This window comes from Hemiscyllium ocellatum, chromosome 16, assembly GCF_020745735.1.
Source record: "Hemiscyllium ocellatum isolate sHemOce1 chromosome 16, sHemOce1.pat.X.cur, whole genome shotgun sequence".
In the NCBI taxonomy this organism is placed as follows: Eukaryota; Metazoa; Chordata; class Chondrichthyes; order Orectolobiformes; family Hemiscylliidae; genus Hemiscyllium; species Hemiscyllium ocellatum.
In genome coordinates this window covers 75935668-75958824 of record NC_083416.1, presented here as the reverse complement: position 1 = coordinate 75958824, position 23157 = coordinate 75935668, and the positions used below count along the sequence as shown (strand labels likewise).

The 23157-nt window shown below is 42.1% G+C and overlaps 2 protein-coding genes across 3 annotated transcripts in view; both read left to right on the top strand.

The window, feature by feature from the left end:
• Nucleotides 1–8994, top strand: part of dele1 (DAP3 binding cell death enhancer 1) — a 35322-nt gene extending 26328 nt beyond the window's left edge. For both annotated transcript variants that reach the window (XM_060837406.1, XM_060837404.1), the window contains exons 11-13: nt 1289–1448; nt 2027–2140; nt 7615–8994. In XM_060837406.1, coding sequence (XP_060693389.1) covers nt 1289–1448; nt 2027–2140; nt 7615–7940 — 600 coding nt within the window. In that variant the 3' untranslated portion in view covers nt 7941–8994. The remainder of the gene's footprint in view (nt 1–1288; nt 1449–2026; nt 2141–7614) is intronic.
• Nucleotides 8995–13928: 4934 nt separating this feature from the next.
• Nucleotides 13929–22756, top strand: LOC132823288 (transmembrane O-methyltransferase homolog). Its single transcript, XM_060836946.1, has 4 exons — nt 13929–14323; nt 20089–20355; nt 21556–21752; nt 22234–22756. Exons 2-4 carry the CDS (start codon nt 20094–20096, stop codon nt 22567–22569), a joined length of 795 nt encoding a protein of 264 aa, XP_060692929.1. The 5' UTR covers nt 13929–14323; nt 20089–20093; the 3' UTR covers nt 22570–22756.
• Nucleotides 22757–23157: the final 401 nt, after the last annotated feature.

Genomic DNA, 23157 nt, shown 5'->3' with positions numbered 1-23157 from the left:
CATTGAGGATACATTAGAGGTTTGGATTAGGAATTGGCTGGCTGGAAGGAGACAGAGGGTAGTAGTTGATGGATTATGTTCATCTTGGAGCGCAGTTACTAGCGGTGTACCACAAGGATCTGTTTTGGGACCATTGCTTTTTGTTATCTTTATAAATGATCTAGAGGAAGGACTTGAAAGCTGGGTAAGCAAGTTTGCGGATGACACAAAAGTCGGTGGAGTTGTGGATAGTGAGGAAGGAAGTGGTAGGTTACAGCGGGATATAGATAAGTTGCAGAGCTGGGCGGAAATGTGGCAAATGGAATTCAATGTAGCTAAGTGCGAAGTCGTTCACTTTGGTAGGAATAACAAGATGATGGATTACTGGGCTAATGGTAGGCTACTTGGTAGTGTGGATGAGCAGAGGGATCTTGGTGTCCATGTACACAGATCTCTGAAAGTTGCCACCCAGGTAAATAGTGCTGTGAGGAAGGCATATGGTGTACTGGGCTTTATTGGCAGAGGAATTGAGTTCCGGAGTCCTGAGGTCATGTTGCAGTTGTATAAGACTCTGGTGAGGCCTCATCTGGAGTATTGTGTGCAGTTTTGGTCGCCATACTATAGGAAGGATGTGGAAGCTTTAGAACGAGTGCAGAGGAGGTTTACCAGGATGTTGCCTGGAATGGTAGGAAAATCTTATGAGGAAAGGCTGAGGCACTTGGGGCTGTTCTCATTGGAGAAGAGAAGGTTTAGGGGAGATCTGATAGAAGTGTATAAGATGATTAGGGGTTTAGATAGGGTAGATACTAAGAACCTTTTACCGCTAATGGAGTCAGGTGTTACTAGGGGACATAGCTTTAAATTAAGGGGTGGTAGGTATAGGACAGATGTTAGAGGTAGATTCTTCACACAGCGGGTTGTGAGTTCATGGAATGCCCTGCCCGTATCAGTGGTGAACTCTCCTTCTTTATGGTCATTTAAGCGGGCATTGGATAGGCATTTGGAAGTTATTGGGCTAGTATAGGTTAGGTAGGATTCGGTCGGCGCAACATCGAGGGCCGAAGGGCCTGTACTGCGCTGTATCCTTCTATGTTCTATGTTCTATGAGTAGGAAATAGCCAAGAGGGATGTAGAACACAGCATTTGATCTCCAGCACTGTACTGCACGCTGCTGTTCATTGAAGCCTTTGGGACCCCAACCTCTCAATTGTAGTTGGTGTCCACATCAATGTATCTCCTAGATATGTTTTGTTTTTATTGAATACACCTGAGTTTCAGCAGCACGTGAGTTGGTTTCTGTCCTTTGCAGGATCCTGAGAGTCACTACAACCTGGGTATATGTTACGAGAAAGGCTGGGCCGTGATGACGGACTTGCGCCGAGCTGCAGAACTCTATCAAAAGGCTGCAGCCCTTGAACACGCTGATGCACAGTGTGCTCTGGGAGTGTTGTACCAGCAAGGACTGGGAGGTACTGTACTATATGAGAGAATTAAACCTTCATCAAGGTAGTGAGGGGAAACAGGGTTCCCAGCAAATCACAAATCACAGGAGCAAACAGGACCGAAGCCCACAAGTTTCCAATTCTCCAGCTCCATCATATCTCACTTGAATGAGCACAGAAGATATCTAGCTCTTCAGGATTTTTTAACATTGGTTTAACATTACTTAGCACAAGTTGTCCACTCTGGTATTTTTGATATTTATCTTGTAATAGTACAAGTAGAGTCACTAAATCAATCTCCTGTTAGAACAGCTTATTCAAAACATCCGTATTAATTCTTCCCTTAACAATATCTGCTTTGAGGTGCATAGCGCTGGATTTGCCTACATGATAAGAGCCTCCTGTGTGGTTCAAAACTGGGATTAAATTACTTTCATCCTTTTACATCTCCCATCTCCCTTATGGGATCAGGTGTAGCTTGCTGATAGCACTCTAGCTGAACGACTCCTCGCCTGCTTTAGTGTAGGTTTTCCACATCAGAAAGTAAACAAACAATCTCTTTTGATCAGACCAATCTAATGAAATTCTTCTTATCCTCTCCTCAGGCCTCCCCATGAGTTTTTCAAAAGCCATTGAGTTGTACCGGAGGGCAGCCCGCTCAGGCAGTGTTGAGGCTGTGCATAACCTGCAGTGCCTGATGGAAGATCTCCAAATCAAAGGTAACTGATGTCCATCGGGTTCCAGCCAAGGATCTAGATATGGCTTTTACCCCTCTTGGACAAGAGAGTTGTAGGTGCCATACTCTGGCTTTTACTGAGGCAGACAATTTCTATACAGGGGAACCTTGATTATCTGAACAAGATGGGCGGGCATTATTTCATTCAGATAATCGATTATTCAGTTAATCGATTAAGTGCCTTTCCTCTCTGGCTCCGGAGCTTTTAAAGTTTGCCCTCCGTTCAGGAGACTGCAGCAGCACACAGAGCACGAGCCCCAGCCCCCAACCCCATCCAACACTGCCCCCTGCTCCCCCACCTTCCAACATTCCCCCCACCCCCACCAGCAACGTTGTATTCCCCCTCCCCCAGCCCCGTCCAATTTGGCCCATTATGTCCATGTCCGTCAATAAAGATCTGCTTATACTGGTCCCATTTTCCAACTCCTGACCCATATCTTTGAAAGCAATGATAATGCAAGTGAATATGTAAAAACAAATGTGTCGTGAGAGTTTCTGATAGAATCACACTTTCAGGCAGTCAGACTCCCACCATCCTTTGAAAGAAAAACATTCTCCTCAACTCCCCTTCTAGTATTCCACCTCTTAAATTGAATCGATGCCCTCTTGTTATTGACCCCTCTAGAAATAGAAAAAATGTCTTCCAATTTACCCTACTGTTGCCCCTCGTGATCTCATACAAATTTATCTGGACCCTTTTTATTCTTTGCTGCTGCAAAGAAATCAACCCAGTCTCTTCAGTCTTTCCACATATTTCAGACCCTCCAGCCCAGATAACAAGCTGGTAAATCTCCTCTCATGTGTAGTCATATCCTTTCTTTAATGTGATGACCAGAACTGCACATAGCACTCAAATTGTAACCTAACCCGCATTTTATGTCATTCCAACATAACCACCCTGCTCTTCTATGCCTCAGTGAATAAACCTCCCAGTTTATTCTTCCAAGTCTTGGTCATAGCTATGGTATCGCACTCACATGTGCCTATCTTATGCCTTCTTAACTACCTTATATCTACTTACCCTACTACATTTAGGAATATGCACATTAAAATTATTTTGGTCTTCAGTACTTTTCAGGATCCAACCATTCATAATGTAATCCTTTGTGTTGTTAGCTCTCCCAAAGTAGATTACCTCTCACTTTTCCACTTTTGAATTCCATTCACTACTGCTATGCCCAGCTGATCAGTCCATTAATATCCACCTGCAATTTACAGCTGTCCTCCTCACTAAAGTAATAGGGTAGGGGAATGAGTTAGGGTGTTATACTCTTCGGATGATCAGTGTGGATTTTTTGGACCTAATGGCCTGTTTCCACACTAGGGATTCTATTAAAATTGCTGCCCCATCAATTCTCATATCATACGGAAAATTCTTGATCATTCCCCTGGCATTTAAGTCTAAATCATTACTGTGCACCACCAGCAGCAAGGGTCCCAGCACCAAGCCATGTGGAACCCCACTAGAAACTGACTTCCAGTCACAGAAATGACCTTCAAACTACTGTGCGTTTAGTCTCTCGGCCAGTTTTGGATTCAATGTGTCACTTTCCCTTAACCCGTGGAGTCTAACTTTCTTAACCAGTCTGCCACAAGTGACCTTATCAAAAGCCTTGCTAAAGTCCATGTCCATAAGGCCATGAAAAAATTGAACAGGTGTAGCCATTTTGGCCCCTCAGACATGCTTTGCAATTCAATAGAGCCATGGCTAATCTAACGTTTCTCATTTTCACTTTTCTGCTCTTTCTGCATAACTCTTGATTTCCCCTATAGATCAAGAATATATCTATCTCAACCTTAAATCCACACAAGGCTCTACATATGTCTTCCTGCCTGAGCTCATTTCCAAATATTATGTCCAGAACTGCCTCCTACTTTGTTGACTTACTTACATATCTGAAAAGGGTTCTCCCAGATGCAAATTAAGAATGTTGTTCCTTCCCTATCTTGCACACTGAAACCCTGTTAATATTTGGTTATTTAAAATCTGGAACAATCACTGCCGTATTATTCTTACATTTCTCTGGAATTCAATTACGCACCTATTTCTCCCTGACTCTTTGGGGGCCTATAGTTTACACCCTGTTAGGACGGAATTCGTCCAAGCGTGTTCTTTTAAGGAGTGGCCACACTTACCCAATTATTTGATATAAAGCAGGTACGTTTATTTAGCAGCAGAAACTTAGCTGTTAAAGTGAAGCACGAAAGATCAAGTGGTTCGCTGGAGAAAATGTACAAGTTCTGAAAATCTATCGATAAGCTCCATTAGTTATACTATTTTCTAATTTCAATTCATGCAACGTGATCTTTCACAAACAAAAGCCTTCTTCAAAATGGTATAATTTGCAAACAAAGGTTCTATGTATTCTGGAAACATTTTTACAAAGGCTTTACATATATTAGGAACATTCTGTATCATGGACACAAAGAATTACTATGATCGAGACATTTTTCCTAGTCTTTTTATCACATAGTTTACCTTAATCTAATCACTTAGTTTAGCAGGCAAAATTGACCTTGCTGATGTTCTTTCATTTGAACATCAGCTTTGTTAGTTGTCATGGCAACAAGCCCAGAATTAAAAATGACTTTGGTCATCATTTTAAACTATAGGTTCACAGCGCCCCCAATGTCCTAAGAAGTAACTACATCTCTATCCTACCTAACAACCCCAACAGTGTGTTTGTCTCTATAGAGATTTTTACTTCCACTCAAAAGACCTCATTTGAAGATTCTTCTAAAGTATCATCCTTCCTCACTGCTAGAATTGATTTCTCAATCAATATTGTGAAGCATCCCCATCATTACTTTTCTATCTCCTCTCCATTTTACCTGAATAGTCAGGAATGAACATTGACCTCCCAATTTGTTCTTCCAAGTCTTGGTCATGGCTATGTTATCACACTCACATGTGCTTATCTGTGCCCTCAGCTTATCTACCATATTCCTTAGGATCTTGATATTAAATTATTTCTGTTTCACCATGCTAAGCTTCCTTCTTATCTAGCCAAAAGTTCCATCTGCCTTCCAGACTTTCCTACCTTTATATTCTGACTCCATCTCAGCTTCCCTCCCGTCTGAATTACTCATCAGGATCTCATCCATTGCCTATCTAGTTTAGATCCACCACCACAGATTAAGGAAATCTCCCTACAAGATTGATAGTCCCATTCCTATTCCGATGTAACCTGTCTGATTTGTACAGATCCCACCTCCCCAAGAAATGGCCCCACTACCTGAGGAATTTAAAATCCTCCTTCCTACACCATCCCTCCAAGTACACATTCATCCACTCTGTCCATCCATTCTTTTACTCACTATTGCATGTTAGCAGAAGTAATCCAGAGGTTGCTACCTTTGAAGTCCTGTTTTTCAATTTCCTACCTAACTCCCTAAACGCTGTTTGCAGGACCTCTTTTTCTTTCTACGACCATAGCGTCTGGCTGTTTATTTCCCCCTCTTCAGAATACTTTGCAGATAGGATGAATGAGAAGATGCAATATCAAACTTAAATGGAAAGGAGAAGAACTGGTGTGTGAAGAGGTAACATTGATGGGATTGCTGAAACAGTTGGCAATCGGTTTTCAGCACTGTATTGAAATTGTTTCTTGATGTGTTGGAACCATGATGGGTATCAATAAGAGTGCAGCAGAGTAAGGGAGCTTGCCCTCAGTGCTCTGAAAGTTGAATTTAGGGAGATAAGTGTTCCAGTGTAAATCAGGGAGTGAAGGAGTGATCATTTTAGCAAGGATATTTATGTTTCTCAGTAGCAAATGCAGCAGGGAATTTCATGCTTAAATGAGGTTCCTGAGCCACACCAGGTGACGCTTAACACAGAATTGACCCCTATGGTAGGCCCCCTATGGTGATGAATAATATATACAGTATTATCAGCTGCAGAAAGTGATTCATGTGGATATAGACCAGACTTGCACAGTGGTTCAGACAATGTTGAAAAAGATGCAATCATTAATCAGGATCTGGATTATTAGGTTGTTTCCTACCTTTCCGGTTGCAGACTGACCAGCTGCTATTTCCAACATTTTTCTGTCTTTTGTTCAAATTTCCAGCTTTTCACTGTTGCTCTTTCCAAACAGTGGTACAAATACGTGTCAGTAGAATAATGCCGATGCTGAAATGATGTGATATAAAGAGAAAAATGTCAGATTGAATCAATGGAGGGAGAGAAACAGAATTAATGTTTCAGTTTCTGAAACACTGTTTCCCTTTCATTTCTTGCTCAGCAGGTCCGACAGCATCTGTGGAGAGAATAACAGAATTAAAATTCTAAGCTTGGTATATCTCTTCTTCAGAGACTCTGAAGAAGACTGTTCTGAAGAGTCATTCCAGACTTGAAACGTTCTGTCTGTTTCTCCCATCACAGATGCTGCTAGACTTGCTGAATCTCTCTAGCATTCTGTCTGTTGCAGATTTCCAGTATCTGCTGTAATTCCCCCATTTATTTCTGGCCCCTTTGATCCACATTCTAGAAACCTCCAGGAGATCTGTTTCTTCAGTTCTTTTCTTAATATTAGTTATTGTTTTCAGCTGCATAGATATTTTCTCTACTATCCTCTTTCTTTATCTAAGGCATTCTCCTTTTTTACTTAAGGCATTCATTACATCAATCTCTATTGATAGTCCAAATATTTTGTATGTCATGTCTCCAAATTGTTAGGTAACACTCCTGTGATTGCCTTAGTTAATTTTGCTGCATTCCTAAATTGCTATTCAAGAATAAATTTCTGTTTTATGAAACTTAATAATACAAATACGCGTCAGTAGAATAATGCCGATGCTGAAATGATGTGATATAAAGAGAAAATTATCAGATTGCATCTATGGAGAGAGAGAAACAGAATTAATGTTTTAGTTTCTGATTAACTGGTCTGGCACAGGAATGGGGACTGAGAAACTGTGGGTATGTTGGTGTATTTGTGGATTGGTGTTAGTGAGGGGTTAGAACAGACCAAATCAGAGGCTAAGTGAGGAGAAAAGGATCATTTTTGAAGGTGAATCAAGAAGTGGAAGCCCCAAGGGATTTCAAGTAGAAGTTCCAATAAGATTAGATTTACAGTGTGGAAACAGGCCCTTCGGCCCAACAAGTCCACACCGACCCGCCGAAGCGAAACCCACCCATACCCCTACATTTACCCCTTACCTAACACTACGGGCAATTTAGCATGGCCAATTCACCTGACCTGCACATCTTTGGACTGTGGGAGGAAACCGGAGCACCCGGAGAAAACCCACGCAGACACGGGGAGAACGTGCAAACTCCACACAGTCAGTCGCCTGAGTCGGGAATTGAACCCGGGTCTACAGGCGCTGTGAGGCAGCAGTGCTAACCACTGTGCCACCGTGCCGCCCACAAAGTAAGGCTAATAAGTAAGGCTATAAATAAGGCTATAAAGAGACTATATTAGCTGTTACAAATAATGCATCTTTCCTTGCCAGGAAGTTCCAGTTTCGCCAATGAGCATACCCTCTTAAGGTCAGTGATGTCCTCCCCTTGTCTTCCTCCCTTGGCTAGCCCCAGATCGCCAATCCCTCAAGAACACCAAAATGAAGACTGGGGAGATCACCAACTGCAGGCTGGCATGGCTTCAGGTCTACCACATTCATGGAGCACGGGGGGTCTCCATGTTTCACCACTAAGCAATAAAAGCCTAGTTGGCAGGGATGGGCTACTGAGATCAGTGAGCACTACCTGCTTGAACCATCGTTTGGAACCCCTCGCAGACCAATTCACATCCCACGGTGGTGTTGCAGGCGTGGGATGATTTGAATAAAGAGGTGGCCTCATCCTGCTTTGTGTTCTGTGACTGGACAAATCCTATGCCACAAGGTTTATAATGTCCCTTGCTTGCTTGTTCTAACTGTATATACAGCTCGCCCAATACCAAAGACTGCACAACTACTGAAGAAAAACAGAGTGAGCTATGATGGAGGGATTTCCACAACAAATGTTCTCATTCTCCCATGATTGCCACTGGCTGTTGCTATAAAATACCAGACCGCAGACTAATGGGGAGGCAAAATGACTTTTTCACAGAGAATTACGCACAAGAGGATGTTGTTTAGTCCTCTGTCATTGTCTCCTCTTTATTAATGTAATTTGAAAACTGATCCTACTGCTCTGCAGTATCATTTTCCCCTCCAAGGATTAGTAATATTTACAGACTTCTTCACATGGTGACTTTGCTTTGAGACTGCTGATTGTCCATCGAATGAGTTGGACAGATCTTTGATGTGTATTCAATGACACAGTCTCCATTGCTATCTAGGGCTAAGAATTCCAAACACTAATGTCTGGGAGAAGAAATTGCTTTCCACCTCTTACTTAAATGGGAGGCCCCTTTTTTTTGAAATGGTGACCTGAGGTGCAGACTCCCCAATGAGAGAGCATCTACCCAATTGTGCCCCCTCCAAATCTTAGAGTGAGAGGTGGCATTAGTGGAGCAAAAACACCATCGAATGGTCTGTTCATGTATTGTACATTTTGATTTGATCTTTACATACTGTAAAATACTGATCAAATGAGTGATTACAGTAATGAGCTCAGCTTCTTTTCTGATTGATGGCTGCTCCATTAATGTTGGAAGATGTCATCCTCATTCAATTTAGATCTCTTTGCTCCAATTCAAACAGTTCATTGGGCTGCATTTTCTTGTTCCATCCTGAACCTGATGTGCAGTATTCAATTAAACATCTCTCTGTCAGGCAAAAGACATCCTGGTACATACTACACCAGGAGATGACCTTGGGAACTGCAATGATGCAATCTGTATGACACTGTTTACATCATTAATTAATAAATGTCTACTTTACAAATTGCCTAAGTCTAATTAATAATTATTTCGACTTTGTACAACATTAAAATAAGATAGAGAAACTCAGCAGAACTGTTCTAATGAAGTCACTGGTCTTGAAACATTAAATCTGCTTTCTTCTCAAAGTTGCTGCCAGACCTGCTGAGTTTCTCCAACAATTTATGTTTCAGATCTCCAGCATTCTCAGTTCTTCATTTTACATTAAAATAAGATGCTTGAGTTCCAGGAGAGTACTCCTATGTGGTTCCTGAGGGTGTACTGTACTGTGAGAACTACAGGACTTCATCTAAGACGAGTTAGTGCTCTCATCACATAGATAGCAGTAGCTGTAATGAGACAAGAGTGAAACTCCTATCCTGAAAGGAAGGAAATAAACTGAAGTTTGTGCCATCTGAACCTGTTGAATGTCTTCCATCAGTTGAACACAATACATGTTCTCATTTGTTTATTCCTAACAACTGCATCTGAGCTAAAGTTTCACTGTAGCAATTAGTTTGGAATTTTTTAATTAAATATTTGTGCTAAAGGAATGCTCCATTGTTGATGGCTTGTACTGGAATTGTGTATTGGAATATATACGGGTAATAAGATGTTCCTGTTTTGGATACTGTTGAACTATCAAACATAACTTTTAATGCTGATGCTACTGCTGAATGCCACTCGTGCATGTTTATTTTGTAAATTCTCAATTGTAACATTCAGCTGCTGGTGGTAACTAAAGTTTGCTGATGAATTTCTGCTGCTGAGTGCTGTGATCTTGCCCTCCAGCCTAGCTCTGCAATCTTTGAAGCTGTATAAAAGTGAACTGCTCATCCATTTATACCTGGCTCTTGTTGAAACAATAGTCACCTTCAGATCGATCTGTGTAACAGTGACAGATTCCCTTTCTGAAAGATGCCAGTGAGGTTGCAGTTAGGTAGTTTTTGGGAGCACTTTTTCCTGGTTTAAACGTGTCAGCTCTGGAACTTTCTCCCTAAAAACTTGTGCGTTTCCCTCTTGTTCCTTTGATACGCTACTTAAAGCCAGCTATTTGGATCAAGCTTTGGATTGCCTGTGCTGTAAGTCTTAATGTGGCTCTGATCAGGACTTGTTGGGTAATTGCTCCTGTGATGTTTTACCACATTAAAGGTCTTAGAAATAAAACTTGGTGTTGCAAAATTTATTGAGTTGCTCATTGCAGCATTCGTAGCCCTTGACTCTTTCTCATGACCACAATACTTTTATGGCTAGCCCAGTTATGTCCGTGTTCAATGATAGGAACACCCCTCAAACCCAAGGATGTTAATAATGTCGAATTAAATGACAGTAATGCCACAATGTCAAGGGGAGATGGTCATTGCCTGGCATTTGTGTGGCATGATCGTTATTTGCCATTGATCAACCTTAGTCTGAATGTTAATACCAGAGGGCTTGTCAATGATGGTAAAAACTGAAATCATGAGCAAAGGTCATTGCTTGAAGCAATGGAATGTGGTTTGGTCTAAGACAGTACCTTGAGGAATTCCTGCAACAACATTTAGAGGTACAGAAGACTGGTCTCCAGCAATCACAAACATCATCTTTTGTTCTAGGTATGATTCCATACAATGGAGAGTTATCCCCCAATTACTATTGACATCACTTCTGTTGGCTGTTTGATGCCACACCCAGTCAAAACGCTGCCTTGATGTCAAAGGCAGTTACTCTCAATTCACCCAGAATTCAGTTCTCTTGTCGGTTAGAATAAAGCTGAGTGGCCCTAGTAGAAGCTGAAAGAAGCATCGTTAAGGAGGTTATTACTGAGCAAGTGTTATTTAACAGCACTATTGATGACTACTTCCATTGCTTCACTGATGGTTGAGACTAATATGGTGCTAATTAATCGGATTTATGCTACTTTTTGTGAGGAAGAGGTGGGTGTGCATTTCTTAACATTATTGCAGTTTACTGGAAAAACTTGGCCAGGATACAGTTAACATTGAAACACAAGCTGCAGGACTATAGACAGATGTTTCCAGGAAGTAGCAGGTTTCCATGCCTTCAGCCAATCTTTGATGATATGTGAAGTGAATCAAATTGGCTGAAGTGATGATGGGACCTCAGAAGGAGGTCAAGATGAATAATAGGGTGAACAGGAGCAGAAAGACCTGTCTGTGTAAGTAGCTAAGTCATTAAAGGAAGCAGGATACGCACAGAGGTCTGTTGTTGGCATAAGTGCAACAAATCTTAATGTTAGAGAGTGTGGTGAATTTAACTTGAGGGTTACCACACCATTGGCTATTGCTGCGGGAGTTCCTCAGGGTAGTGTATTAGGCCCAACCACATTTATCATATTCAGCAATAATCTTTGTTCATGATTTCAGTATTTATTACCATCCACAAGCCCACAAATATTAACATTGAGGTTTTGGCTGATTATCACTTTGAAGATAGTGACCATAATTCAATTATGTTTACTTTAGTGATGGAAAGATATATACCGCAGGGCATGAGTTACAGCTGAGGGAAAGGCAATTGCAATGTGATTAGGCAAGATTTAGGTTGCATAGGATGGGGAAGGAAACTGCAGGGGATGGGCACAATTGAAATGTGGAGCTTATTCAAGGACCAGCTACTGAGGAAGTTGAATATTTTGTCAAGAGGAAGAAGGTAGCTTATTTTAGGATGAGATGTGATGGCTCAGTTAGAGCACTTGAGAGTTACAAACTAGCCAGGAAAGACCTGAAGAGAGAGCTGAGAAGAACCAGGAGTGGACATGAGAAGTCGTTGGTGGATAGGATCAAGGAAAACCTAAGGCTTTCTATAGATACATCAGAAATAAAAGAATGACTAGAGTAAGATTAGAGCCAATCCAGCATAGTAGTGGGAAGTTGTGCGTGAAGTCAGAGGAGATAGGGGAAGCATTAAATGAATAGTTTTCGTCAGTATTCACACTAGAAAAAGACAATGTGGTCAAGGACAATACTAAGAAACAGGCTACTAGACTAGTTGTGATTGAGGTGCATAAGGAGGAGGTGTTAGTAATTTTGGAAAGTATAAAAACAGATAAGTCCCCTGGGCCAGATGGGATTTATCCTAGGATTCTCAGAGAAGCCAGGGAGGAGATTGCTGAACCTTTGGCTTTGATCTTTATGTCGTCGTTGTCTACAGAATAGTGCTAGAAGACTAGAGGGTAGCAAATGTTGTTTCCTTGTTCAAGAAGGGGAGTAGAGACAACCCTAGAAATTAGATCTGTGAGCCTTGCCTGGTTGTGGGTGAAGTGTTGGAAAGGGAAGAGATAGGATTTATAATCATCTAGAAAGGAATAAGTTGAGTCAACACAGTTCTGTGAAAGCTAAGTTGTGTCTCACAAACCTTACTGAGTTCTTTGAGAAAGTGACCAAACAGGTGGATGAGGGTAAAGTGGATGATGTGATGTGTTTGGATTTCAATAAGGCTTTTGATAAGGTTCCTCACAGTAGGGTGGCATGGTGGCTCAGTGGTTAGCACTGCTGCCTGACAATGCCAGGGACCCAGGTTTGATTCCACCTTGGGCGACTATTTGTGTGGAGTTTGCACATTCTCCCCGTGTCTGAGTGAGCTTCCTCCGGGGGCTCCGGTTTCCTCCCACAATCCAAAGATATGCAAGTTAGGTGAATTGGCCATGCTAAATTGCCCCATAGTATTCAAGGATATGTAGATTAGGTGCATTAGTCAGAGGAAATGTAGTGTAGAGTCTGGGTGGAATACTCTTCAGAGGGATGGTATGGACTTGTTGAGCCAAAGGGCCTGTTTCCACGCTGTAGGAATCCTAAGCTATTGCCCAAAATACAGAGGCATGGGATTGAAGATGATTTAGCTGTTTGGATCAGAAATTGCTAGCTCAAAGAAAACAGAGGGTCGTGGTTGATGGGAAATATTCATCCTGGAATTCAGTTACTAGTGGAGTACTGTGAGGATTTGTTTTGGGTCCACTGTTGTTAGTCATATTTGTAAATGACCTGAATAACGGCATAGAAGGATGAGTTAGTAAATTTGCAGATGACACTAAGGTTGGTAGAGTTGTTGATAGTGACGAAGGATGTTGTAGGTTACAGAGAGACATAAATAAGCTGCAGAGCTGGGCTGAGAGGTGGCAAATGGAGTTTAATGTGGAAAAGAGAGAGGTGATTCACTTTGGAAGGAGTAAAGGAATGCAGAGTACTGGGCTAATGGTAAGATTCTTGGTAGTGTAGATGAGCAGAGAGACCTTTGTGTCCAGGTGCATAGATCTTTGAAAGTTGCCACCCAGGTAGATGAGGTTGTTAAGAAGGCATATGGTGTGTTAGTTTTTATTGGTTTCGGAACCATGAGATCATGCTGCAGCTGTACAAAACTGTGATGCGGCCACATTTGAAATATTGCGTACAGTTCTGGTCACCACATTATAGGAAGGATGTGGAAGCTTTGGGAAGGGTTCAGATTTACTGGGATGTTGTCTGGTATGGAGGAAAGGTCTTCCTAGGATGGCTGAGGGACTTGAGGCTGTTTTCATCAGAGACGGGGAGGTTAAAAGGTGACTTAATTAAGACAGATGAGACCATCAGAGGGTTAGATCAGGTTGGACAGTGAGAGCATTTTTCCTCGGATGGCAATGGCTAGCATGAGGGAATATAACTTTAAATTGAGGGGTGATAGATATAGGACAGATGTCAGGGGGAGTTTCTTTACTCAAGAGTAGTAGGGGCGTAGAACGCACTGCCTGCAACAGTGATAGTATTATTTTTAGGGCCATTCATAAAAGGATCAAGAACCAGAAGGTACGGTTATAAAGAAATGAAAGTTATTAAAGAAGCAAATGCAATTTGAGTAGGAAGTTCTCAGTTTGTAATTAGAGTTTGGAATACGCTGTCGAGAAGTGTGGGCGGAGGCATTCAAGAGGGTATTGGATGATTATTTAAATAGAAACAATATGTAGGGTCAGAGGGAAATGACAGAAGACTGGCGCGGGGTTGAAACGCGAAGAGCCGATGCAGACGCGGGAGGCGGAATAGCCTCCTCCTGCACCGCACTGTAACAATTCTGTGATTTATTTCCACCACCTTCGGCTGAAGGGCGCCTGATATACCCGGAACATTTTTAAGTTGACAAGCCTGATAACTTCTGTACTGATTAGCAATATTATACTTTTGCCGCTGGTAGTTGAAGTTTCCTTTGGAAAGTTCATAGAATAATTTAAAATCGCAATTGGCCGTGAAAGCACAAGTTTATTCCGCCACTTTCTGCTGGAGGGCGCCTGACGTTTCCGGAACATTTTTAACTTGGCAAGCCTTCCGGTCTGTCACGTTCATGGCTCTTCCGTCAGAGTGGGCTCCCGTAGCAACCGGACCTAAACGGTATGTTTAACTTTTGATTTTTTTTAAATTAAATTTTTAATATTATGTTAAGGAACGTCATGACTGGGGATTTGCTAAGAGGCTGCTACATCAGTTGTTAATTTAAAAATGGAGATCGTTTGTTTTTGCTAAGCAAAGGTACTGAAGGATATGGGCCAAAGTCTATGAATTGGTATATGGTTCATGGTATATGGAGTTAAGCTATAGATCAGCCATGATCTCATTGAATGGCGGAACAGGCTCCAGAGGCTGAATGGTTTTCTCTTGCCCTGTGTTCCTAAACGTTTTCTGTAAATAGTGATCATGTCAGAAGTGGGCATCCCCTCAAATCTCTTCCAGCCAAACTGATATCCTACCCGGTAAGTTTATTAAAATGTTGGAATTGCTTCTGCGGTCAATTGTTGTATGTGCTACTGACAGGGTTGTGTCTTTTTTAATTAAAAAGTATGAATTATTTATTTAGAATTGCATTGAAATATTTAATGTAGAAAGATTCCAGCCCGATGCATCCAGTTGGTGCTCCGGTCGGACGGTCAGTATCGAAAGGAGGGGAAATGTTTGCTGTATGGCATGACCAGCTGTGTTAATGGCGGACTTCATATCCCAGAGTGCAGCGCGACGGTGAATCAGCCCTCTCGCTGTGGTGCATGCGCACACTTCATTCACAAACTGGCCTCTATCAGTATCTGCAGGAGAAGCTGTGCAAGTCTTACTGAGTCTTCACCTCGGCAACCTCGCATCTCTCTCTCTCTCTCTCTCTTCTGGATCATGGTAAACACAGGAAAACTTTAAATCCTGCAACTACAAAAAAAATCCTTCGTGTTCAATTACCTTTCATGTTCCTGACCCTCCTGGCCTTTGTCACATCTTCCTACTCTACAGCCTTCTGAGACCTCAGCACTCGACCAGTTCTGGATTCTTATGCAACCCTAATTTTTAATCGCTCTGAGATTGGCTACTGTTAAGAAAGGAACAGATGTAAACCTTTCAGTTCCTCCATACTTCTCCACCATTCAATAAGATCATGGCTAATCTTTGTTTCAAATTTCATGTTTGATCTACACCCAATAACTTTTGATTCTCCTGTGTAACAAGAATCTATCCGACTCTGTCTTAAAAATCCTCAAATAACCTGACCTCCATCAACCTCTGAGGTAGAAAGTTTCAAAGTCACACAACCTTCTGAGATAAAAACAATTCTCCTCAGTTCTGCCCTGAAAGGACAACCCCTAATGTTAAAACAGTGCCCCTGAAGTTTGGACTGACCTACAAGAGGAAACATCCTTTCTTCGTCCACTTTGTAAATACCATTCACGATCTTATACAATTCAATTAAATTGACCCTTACAAAGAGAGTGGGAGGAGTTTGGAACACACTGTGGGGTAGTGGTGGACATGATATGGAGATGCCGGTGTTGGACTGGGGTGTACAAAGTTAAAAATCACACAACACCAGGTTATAGTCCAACAGGTTTAATTGGAAGCACACTAGCTATCAGAGCGATGCTCCATCAGGTGATTGTGGAGGGCTCAATCGTAACACAGAATTTATAGCAAAAATTTGCAGTGTGATGTAACTGAAATTATACATTGAAAAATTGATTGTCTGTTAAGCCTTTCATCTGTTAGAATACAGTGATAGTTTCAATTCTTTCATGTGTAAATCACAAAATTTTTTTTTTAAATTGCATTCTCGGGTTAGCAGTTAACAATGGTGATAGCTAGACAATATGTTGAAGGTGTTAGCCCTCTGTGTTCTCTGTCTATGACCTGATGTTTATATTGATTCTAATCTAAAAAGTGAGATAACAAAGTTTTACATAAATTCATGCAGTTTTTGAGTTCAGAGTTCTACATGAATGTATGCAGTTTTTGAGCAAAGTGCAATGTAACTCTGCAAGTACAAATTCACCCCACACAATATATGTGTGCATGTGGATCTGTCTGGGGTGGGGGTTGTGAGTGTGAGAAAGTGTATGTGTATAGTGAGTGCAGAGTGTCTTAAGTCTGTGAGGGGGTGCATGTGTGAGTGTGGGAATGTGTGTGTCTATAAGGGTGTGTGTGGGTGTCTGTGTGCGCGTCTGTGTGTACCTGTGTCCGTGTGGTGGAGGCAGATACATAGGGGCATTTAATGGACTTTTAGATAAGTACATAAATATGCAAGGAATGGAAGGATATGGGCCAAGGGCAGGCAGAAGGGAATAATTTAACTTGGCGTCATGTTCAGCCAAAGGGCGAGTAGGGAGACCAAACAGCACACTGTATTCAAGATGTGATTTCATCAATGCCCAGCAATTTGAACTGTCTGGCTCCTGTAAAGAAACAGAGCAGAAATAGTTCATGTTGCTGTTCAAACCTGCTCCACCATTCAATAAGATCTTGGTTGATTAGGTTGTAGTCTAAGCGCAACCTGCTGTCTAACCTCCATAACACGTGACTCCCTTGATTATTGAAACCTATGTAACTCAACCTTGGATAAATTTCAAGACCAGCCTTAAGTTCCTGCTGAAGAAGAGAATTCCACAGTCCATCAAATATCTGAGAGAAAATATTTCTCCTCATCTCTGTCTTAAGAGGGAGACATCTTATTTGTAAAATTATGCAAAAAACTAGGGGACATAATTTAACAATCTCCTCCTTAAATCTCTCCATCTCTTTCCTCTTTTAAGATGTTTATTTAAAATGATCTCTGACCAATCAGATTTTGATTGCCTGTCAGAGTCAAATTTTGTTTTCCTCCTGTGAAGTGCCTGGAGTGACTTCAGTGTGTGAAAGGTGCTCTATAAGTCCAAGTTGTTGTTGGTTTGACCTCTCTGGTCAGATACCAAGGTGTCCTTGTTTGCAGAGGAGTGTGCACTGAGGCTAGGTTTGGATGTGATGCCATATGAGATCAACAATCTCCTTGCCATCAAAGCTTGTGAGTTTCACTGACCATTACACATGGACATATTAGCCAGGGATCAAGATGGACCACGGTGCTCAAGCGCACACAAGAAATAGGGGCAGAAGAGCACCATTCAGCCCTTTGACCTTGCTTCACCATTGACAAAATCATGGATGAGCTGATTTGGCCTCAACAACACATTACTGTTTACCATACCACCAGCCCTCCTCACTATGCATATTCCTTGACTCACCTGTCTATCAAAAATCTGTCTAACTCAGCATTGAACATATTCAATGACCCAAGCCCCCACTATTCCTGAGAGAAGAGAATTCTGAACACAATGGCAAAAATCTGGAACTCTGTTTTGAGAAAGCTGCAAATGCTGGGGCTCCATTATGGCATTTCTGATTGAAGTGGATTATAGCTCAGCCAGGATATTAAGAAAAATGGAGCAAATGTGGGTAAATAGATATAAGTTGCAGATCAGCTATGATCCAATAAAATGTTTGAGGGGTTGAATTGCCTTCTCCTTGCCCAATTTCTGGCTCTGTCAGTGAAAGACTGCATAGTGAGTGCAGTTGGAATTGGCAGATTATCTTGGTTCAAGTACTGATGCTAGCTGTCAGCTGCACCTGATGCTGCTTTGAACTGAAGGTTTGCAGCCAGAAGGGGTCTCAGTGCTAACAAGCACAGCAATTCAATTGGATTCCAAACCCGGACGATCCCAGACCGGACAAATTCCCAGCCAGCTAGAGAGTAAAGGTTGACAGACTACTCTGTGAATATTCTTATCTCTATTCAGGGTAAGGACTTGATATGCCTCTTTATCTTGCATCTTGGATCCTCATTATTTTAATGTTGCTTGTGTCTTCTACTATGAAGGGAGTGACAATGTATTTGTTTATTGGCTCAAGTTTCTTATGAACCCTTTGCAGTACAATAATGTTATATAGTTGATATTAGTGTGTTAGATTTTCATATTTCAGCACTCAAGGATTTGTAGTATAGTGACTGAAACTGAATCAAATTCAAGAACACCCCAAAGCAACATTTCTGTTCTTCATCAAAATGGAATATTTTATTTCAGTACAAAATATTTTCTTGGTCCCTTTTAATGCCTCTGATTTGAGCAGATGGAGGTTGGGGAAGCTTTATTCTTGGCTAGGGCTGAATGTGGGGGAACAGGAGTGAAATATTTGGATTTAAATGTAAAGGCAGGGTTCCCATGAAAGAAATGAAAAAAATCTTTTCACTGCAGCAATTGAACTTTAGAGAACAGTCGATTAGGCCATGTCCACCAACACCAAAGAAATACCAGGATTTAAAGCAGACTCACACCTAACCAAAGGCAATCTGAGCTTCTTAGTATCCGTTGTCGGCTCAGTGGGGTCATGATCCATAGTTTGACAAACGTGGTATGATATCCTTTTGAGAAGCCTGAGCTCAATGCTTCACTGAAAAGACAGACCTTCCGACAATGCAGCACTCCCGCAGTACTGGCCCTCCGACATTGCAGCACTCCCTCAGTACTGGCCCTCCGACAGTGCAGCACCTCCTCATTTCTGACCAACCGACAGTGCAGCACTCCCTCATTACTGTCCCTTCCTCCCTGCCCCTGTTAGACTGTTGAATGGACCTCTTTAATTTCAAATCTAATGTTGATCATGCTTTTGTGTACATCTTGTTCGGCTGTAACCTTGAATGCCTCGCTCTGACTAAACACCCTATGATCTGTATGTCCTTGTATGTTATGATCTATCTGTACTGCTCACAAAACAAAACTTTTCACTGTACTGAGGCACATGTGACAACAATCAAACCAAATCATCAATGAAGCAGTCCCTCAGTACTGACCTTAGGACAGACTCCCTTGATCTTTACCTATGAATGACAGTTGGTATAGTAGTGTTAGTGGCCCTATCTCTGAACCAGAAGGTCCAGATTCAAGTCCCATCTTCTTGAGAGGTATGTCATAACACATAGCATCATAAAAGTTTTACAGTATACAGACAGTTTGGCTAATTCTGTCTGTTGTAGTCAATAACATCTATCTATTCAAATCACAATTTCTAGCAGTTAGCCCATAGTCCTGTATGATATGGTGTTTCAAGTGCACATCTGATTACTTCTTAAATGTCTTGAGGGTTCCTGCCTCTAGTCCCCTTATATGCAGCAAGTTACAGATAACATGTTGGGTGAAAAGATATTTCCTCGAATCCCCTCTAAATCTCCTGCTCCTTACCTTAAAACGGAGCAGTGTGGTTACTGACCCCTTGATGAGGGTAAAACATTCTCCCTATCTATGCCCCTCATAACTCTGTATGCCACAATCAAGTCACCCCCACCTTCTCCACTCTCAAGGATAGTGACACCAGCCTAGCTAATCTCTGTTTGTAGTTGAATTGTTCCAGGCCAGGCCACATCCTGATGAATCTCTCCTACACTCCCTCCAATACAATCACATCCTTCCTGTGGTGTGGTGACCAGAACTGCACACAGAAATCCAGCTGTGTCCTAATATTATACGGTATTCAGCTCCATCATAACTCCTCCCTCAGTGCCTTAACTAATAAAGGCAAGTATCCCCATACCTTCTTAACCACTTTATCTACTAGTCCTGCTGTCTTCAAGAATCCATGGATACACACACCAACTTCCCTCTATTTCTCTGTACCCCATATTCTACGTTCTAAACAGAACCGGTTTCACATATGCAATACACACAGGAATAGCTGCCTTGCGACCTAGGGGGCGAGAGAGTTCCACTGACGGAGCAGCAACAGATACCTTGAGCAGAAAATGGTTTCAGGAGTAATTGCTGCAGGATGTTGAGTTTCCGCAGAGATTAATAACACTTCATGTATCCTGCCTCTCTCAGCTAAGATGTGGCTTCCTGTTCTGGCTGCAGTCCTAGTGCCCGTTTGCACTGCTCTAGCGAACCGATATCACCACCGGCTGATCCGCTTCTACCGTCACCGATTCCTGGGCTGGTTGAGGACCTGTTTGACCGGGATCTCCCCGGAAGAACGGGCATTCCGTTATGTTTTGACCAACTCGACGCACGGGAAGCCTGAGAGTGTACTAAACACATTGGACGAGTGGTGTGGCAAATACGAGTGTGTGACCAGCACCGGGCCAGAGAAAGGTGGAGTCCACTCACTTATTCACTGTATCAAAACCTCCCCGCTAACCTAGAGGATGAAAGAGTCATAAAAGCTATTCAGCACATCCAGCCCATCCTATCCCAAAACAATTCCACTGCCTCACATTGTCATCATAGCTTTGTATTAATCCCACTGCCACGTAGCTCTATATCAATTCCAAAATTAATTCCACTACCTCACATTCTTCCCATAGCCCTGTCTCAATCCCAAACTAATCCCACTGCCCCACACTGTCCACAAAGCCTTGTATCAAATCCAAACTAATCTCATTGTCACATAGCCCTACATAAATTCTAAAATTGATCCCACTGCTCCACAACCTCCCTGTCCCCCTGTACCAAACTAATCCCATTGCCCTATAACCATACATCAATTCCATAATTAATGAAACTGCCCTATTCTCCCCTTAGCCCTGTGTCAATCCCAAAACTAATCCTGCTATCCTACCCTCTCCCCATAGATCTATATGAATCACTAAATTAATCCCACACTCTCCCTATAGTTTTGTATCAATCCCAAAAACTAATCCTACTGCTCTCTCCCTGTGAATCACAAAACTAACCCCACTCCCATCCACAGGACCTGTATTAATCTAAAACTAATTCCACTACCTGACTGTTTCTCCATAGTTTTGTATCTTCCTGTGCCTCATATTTATTCCACTTTCCCTCATAAAGATGGCCACAGTTATAAAGTGCATAAAAGATCAGCTGATGTGTGCACTGCAAACTGTCAGGTACAGAAATATAACACAAACCAGTTTTAATGATGCAGGCTGAGGAATAAACATTGGACAAGGTCAGTTCAGGAAATGCTGTTCTCCACAAAATAATCACATAAACTAAAACCACAACTGCCTTCTTAGGTATCTTCATCTAAATTCATCTGAATAACTTCATCTAAATTGAAGTTCAACACTTCTAACAGTGCAGCACTCTCTCTGTACTGCACTGGGATGTCAATCTCCAGAGCTCAGAGCCTCTGAAGTGGCACTGGAACATACAACCTTCTGCCGCAGTAGATGAAAGTGTGTGTCATCCACTTAAAAAAAACATGCAAAGTGAGTTTAACTGAGTAGCTCTTTCAAAATGCCAGCACAGACATGATGGGCCAAAGAGCTTCCTTCTGGCCTGTGGAAAACTGATCACGGGCTGCTGTTTGTAACTGTTGATGTTTTTCAGGTCAGATCCTCGAATCAGTAGTACAGCGTACTTGCCCAGTCAGGGCTCTTGAGCTGGGAACGAATTGTGGTTACTCTGCAATTTGCATTGCAAGGCACCTCAAACCCGAAGCAAAGCTGTACACTTTGGAGCAAGATCCCAAAACTGCTGAAGTGGCCGAGGAAATGATTCTGGTGGCAGGACTGAAACACTCGCAGGTAACTAAGGTTGTCCGTTACTAAAGTCCCAGTACTAGGTTTGGGGGGAGGGTGCTATCACAAACCCATACCCCTGTCCCATCTCATAGTTCTCATTGAAGGGGAACATTGGCAGGAGGCCATTCAGCCCAGTCAAGCCTGTTACACAGGAAATGGAAGAAGACGTTCATTCATTCATTGTTCATTACATATGGGTCTTATTTGAACTTGGCATCAAACTTGCATTTCTGTCAGTGCAGCGTTCGCTCTCACTGCAGTGTTATACTCCGACCACTCGAATGGGAATTGAACCCTTGCCTTCCTGATCGAAAGGCAAGTGCAATGTACTGAACCACAGAAACCAAGTAGCTTGACAACTCTGGCTTCCCATCCAATGAAACCTTTATAGCTGTCAAGTGTCCATCTGTTCAAAGTCCCTCTCACTGAAATGCATGGGGGACTCATTGTACATTCAGTTCTGACAGATCTCTCATCTCCCCAGTTCCAAGTGGTTACTGGATCTCCTGCTGAGGTCATTCCTCGACTCAAGACATCACCCAGGGTGGAGACATTCGATTTTGTGTTTCTGAACCAGGGACAGGGTGCAGACTATCTGAGGAACCTCTGCCTGCTGGAGAAAGAGGGGCTGCTGTCAAAAGGCTCAGTGATTCTGGCCAATAATGTAACTCACTCAGAGGCAGCTGGATTCCTCAGTTCGGTCCGTAGTGACCCTCACTATCGCACCACATTCCACCCCTGCACTGCTCCTTATGAGAAGGATGTCGCTGATGGAATGGAAGAGTTAGTTTTCCTGAAGGACAATGGAGAAAGAAACTAAGTTGTACCTCACTCTCTCCCTGGAGTTGGGAGAAACGGTCAAGTGTTTTTATTGAGCAGTCTCCCTCATTTTGAGATGGCTTTCTTTGGTAAAATGAAAATTATAATCACAAATTCCAGCAGTGTAAAGTTATCCAATCAACAGATTCTAGTAAATATCAAAATAAAAACCTTTGAAGTTCTTGCAAGTTATTATCAGTGATAATATTCCTCAGTTTAAATGTATTGAAAATCAAAACAACACACTATTCAAGCATCAACAGAGAATGATGTGGAGGAGCTGGTGTTGGACTGGGGTGTACAAAGTTAAAAATCACACAACACCAGGTTATAGTCCAACAGGCTTATTTGGAAGCACTAGCTTTCGGAGCACGGCTCCTTCATCATGTAGAGAACTAATACTTACAATAACTTCACTGAGGTGGTGGCGGCATAATGTTAATGTCACTGGACTAGAAATTAAAAACCCCAGGCCAATGTTGCAAGGGTTTGAATCCCACAAGAGGGTAAAATTTGAATTCAATGAAATCTGGAGTAGAGAATTGCCTTAATAGAGACAATGTGACCATAGCTGACTGTTGTAAAAGAT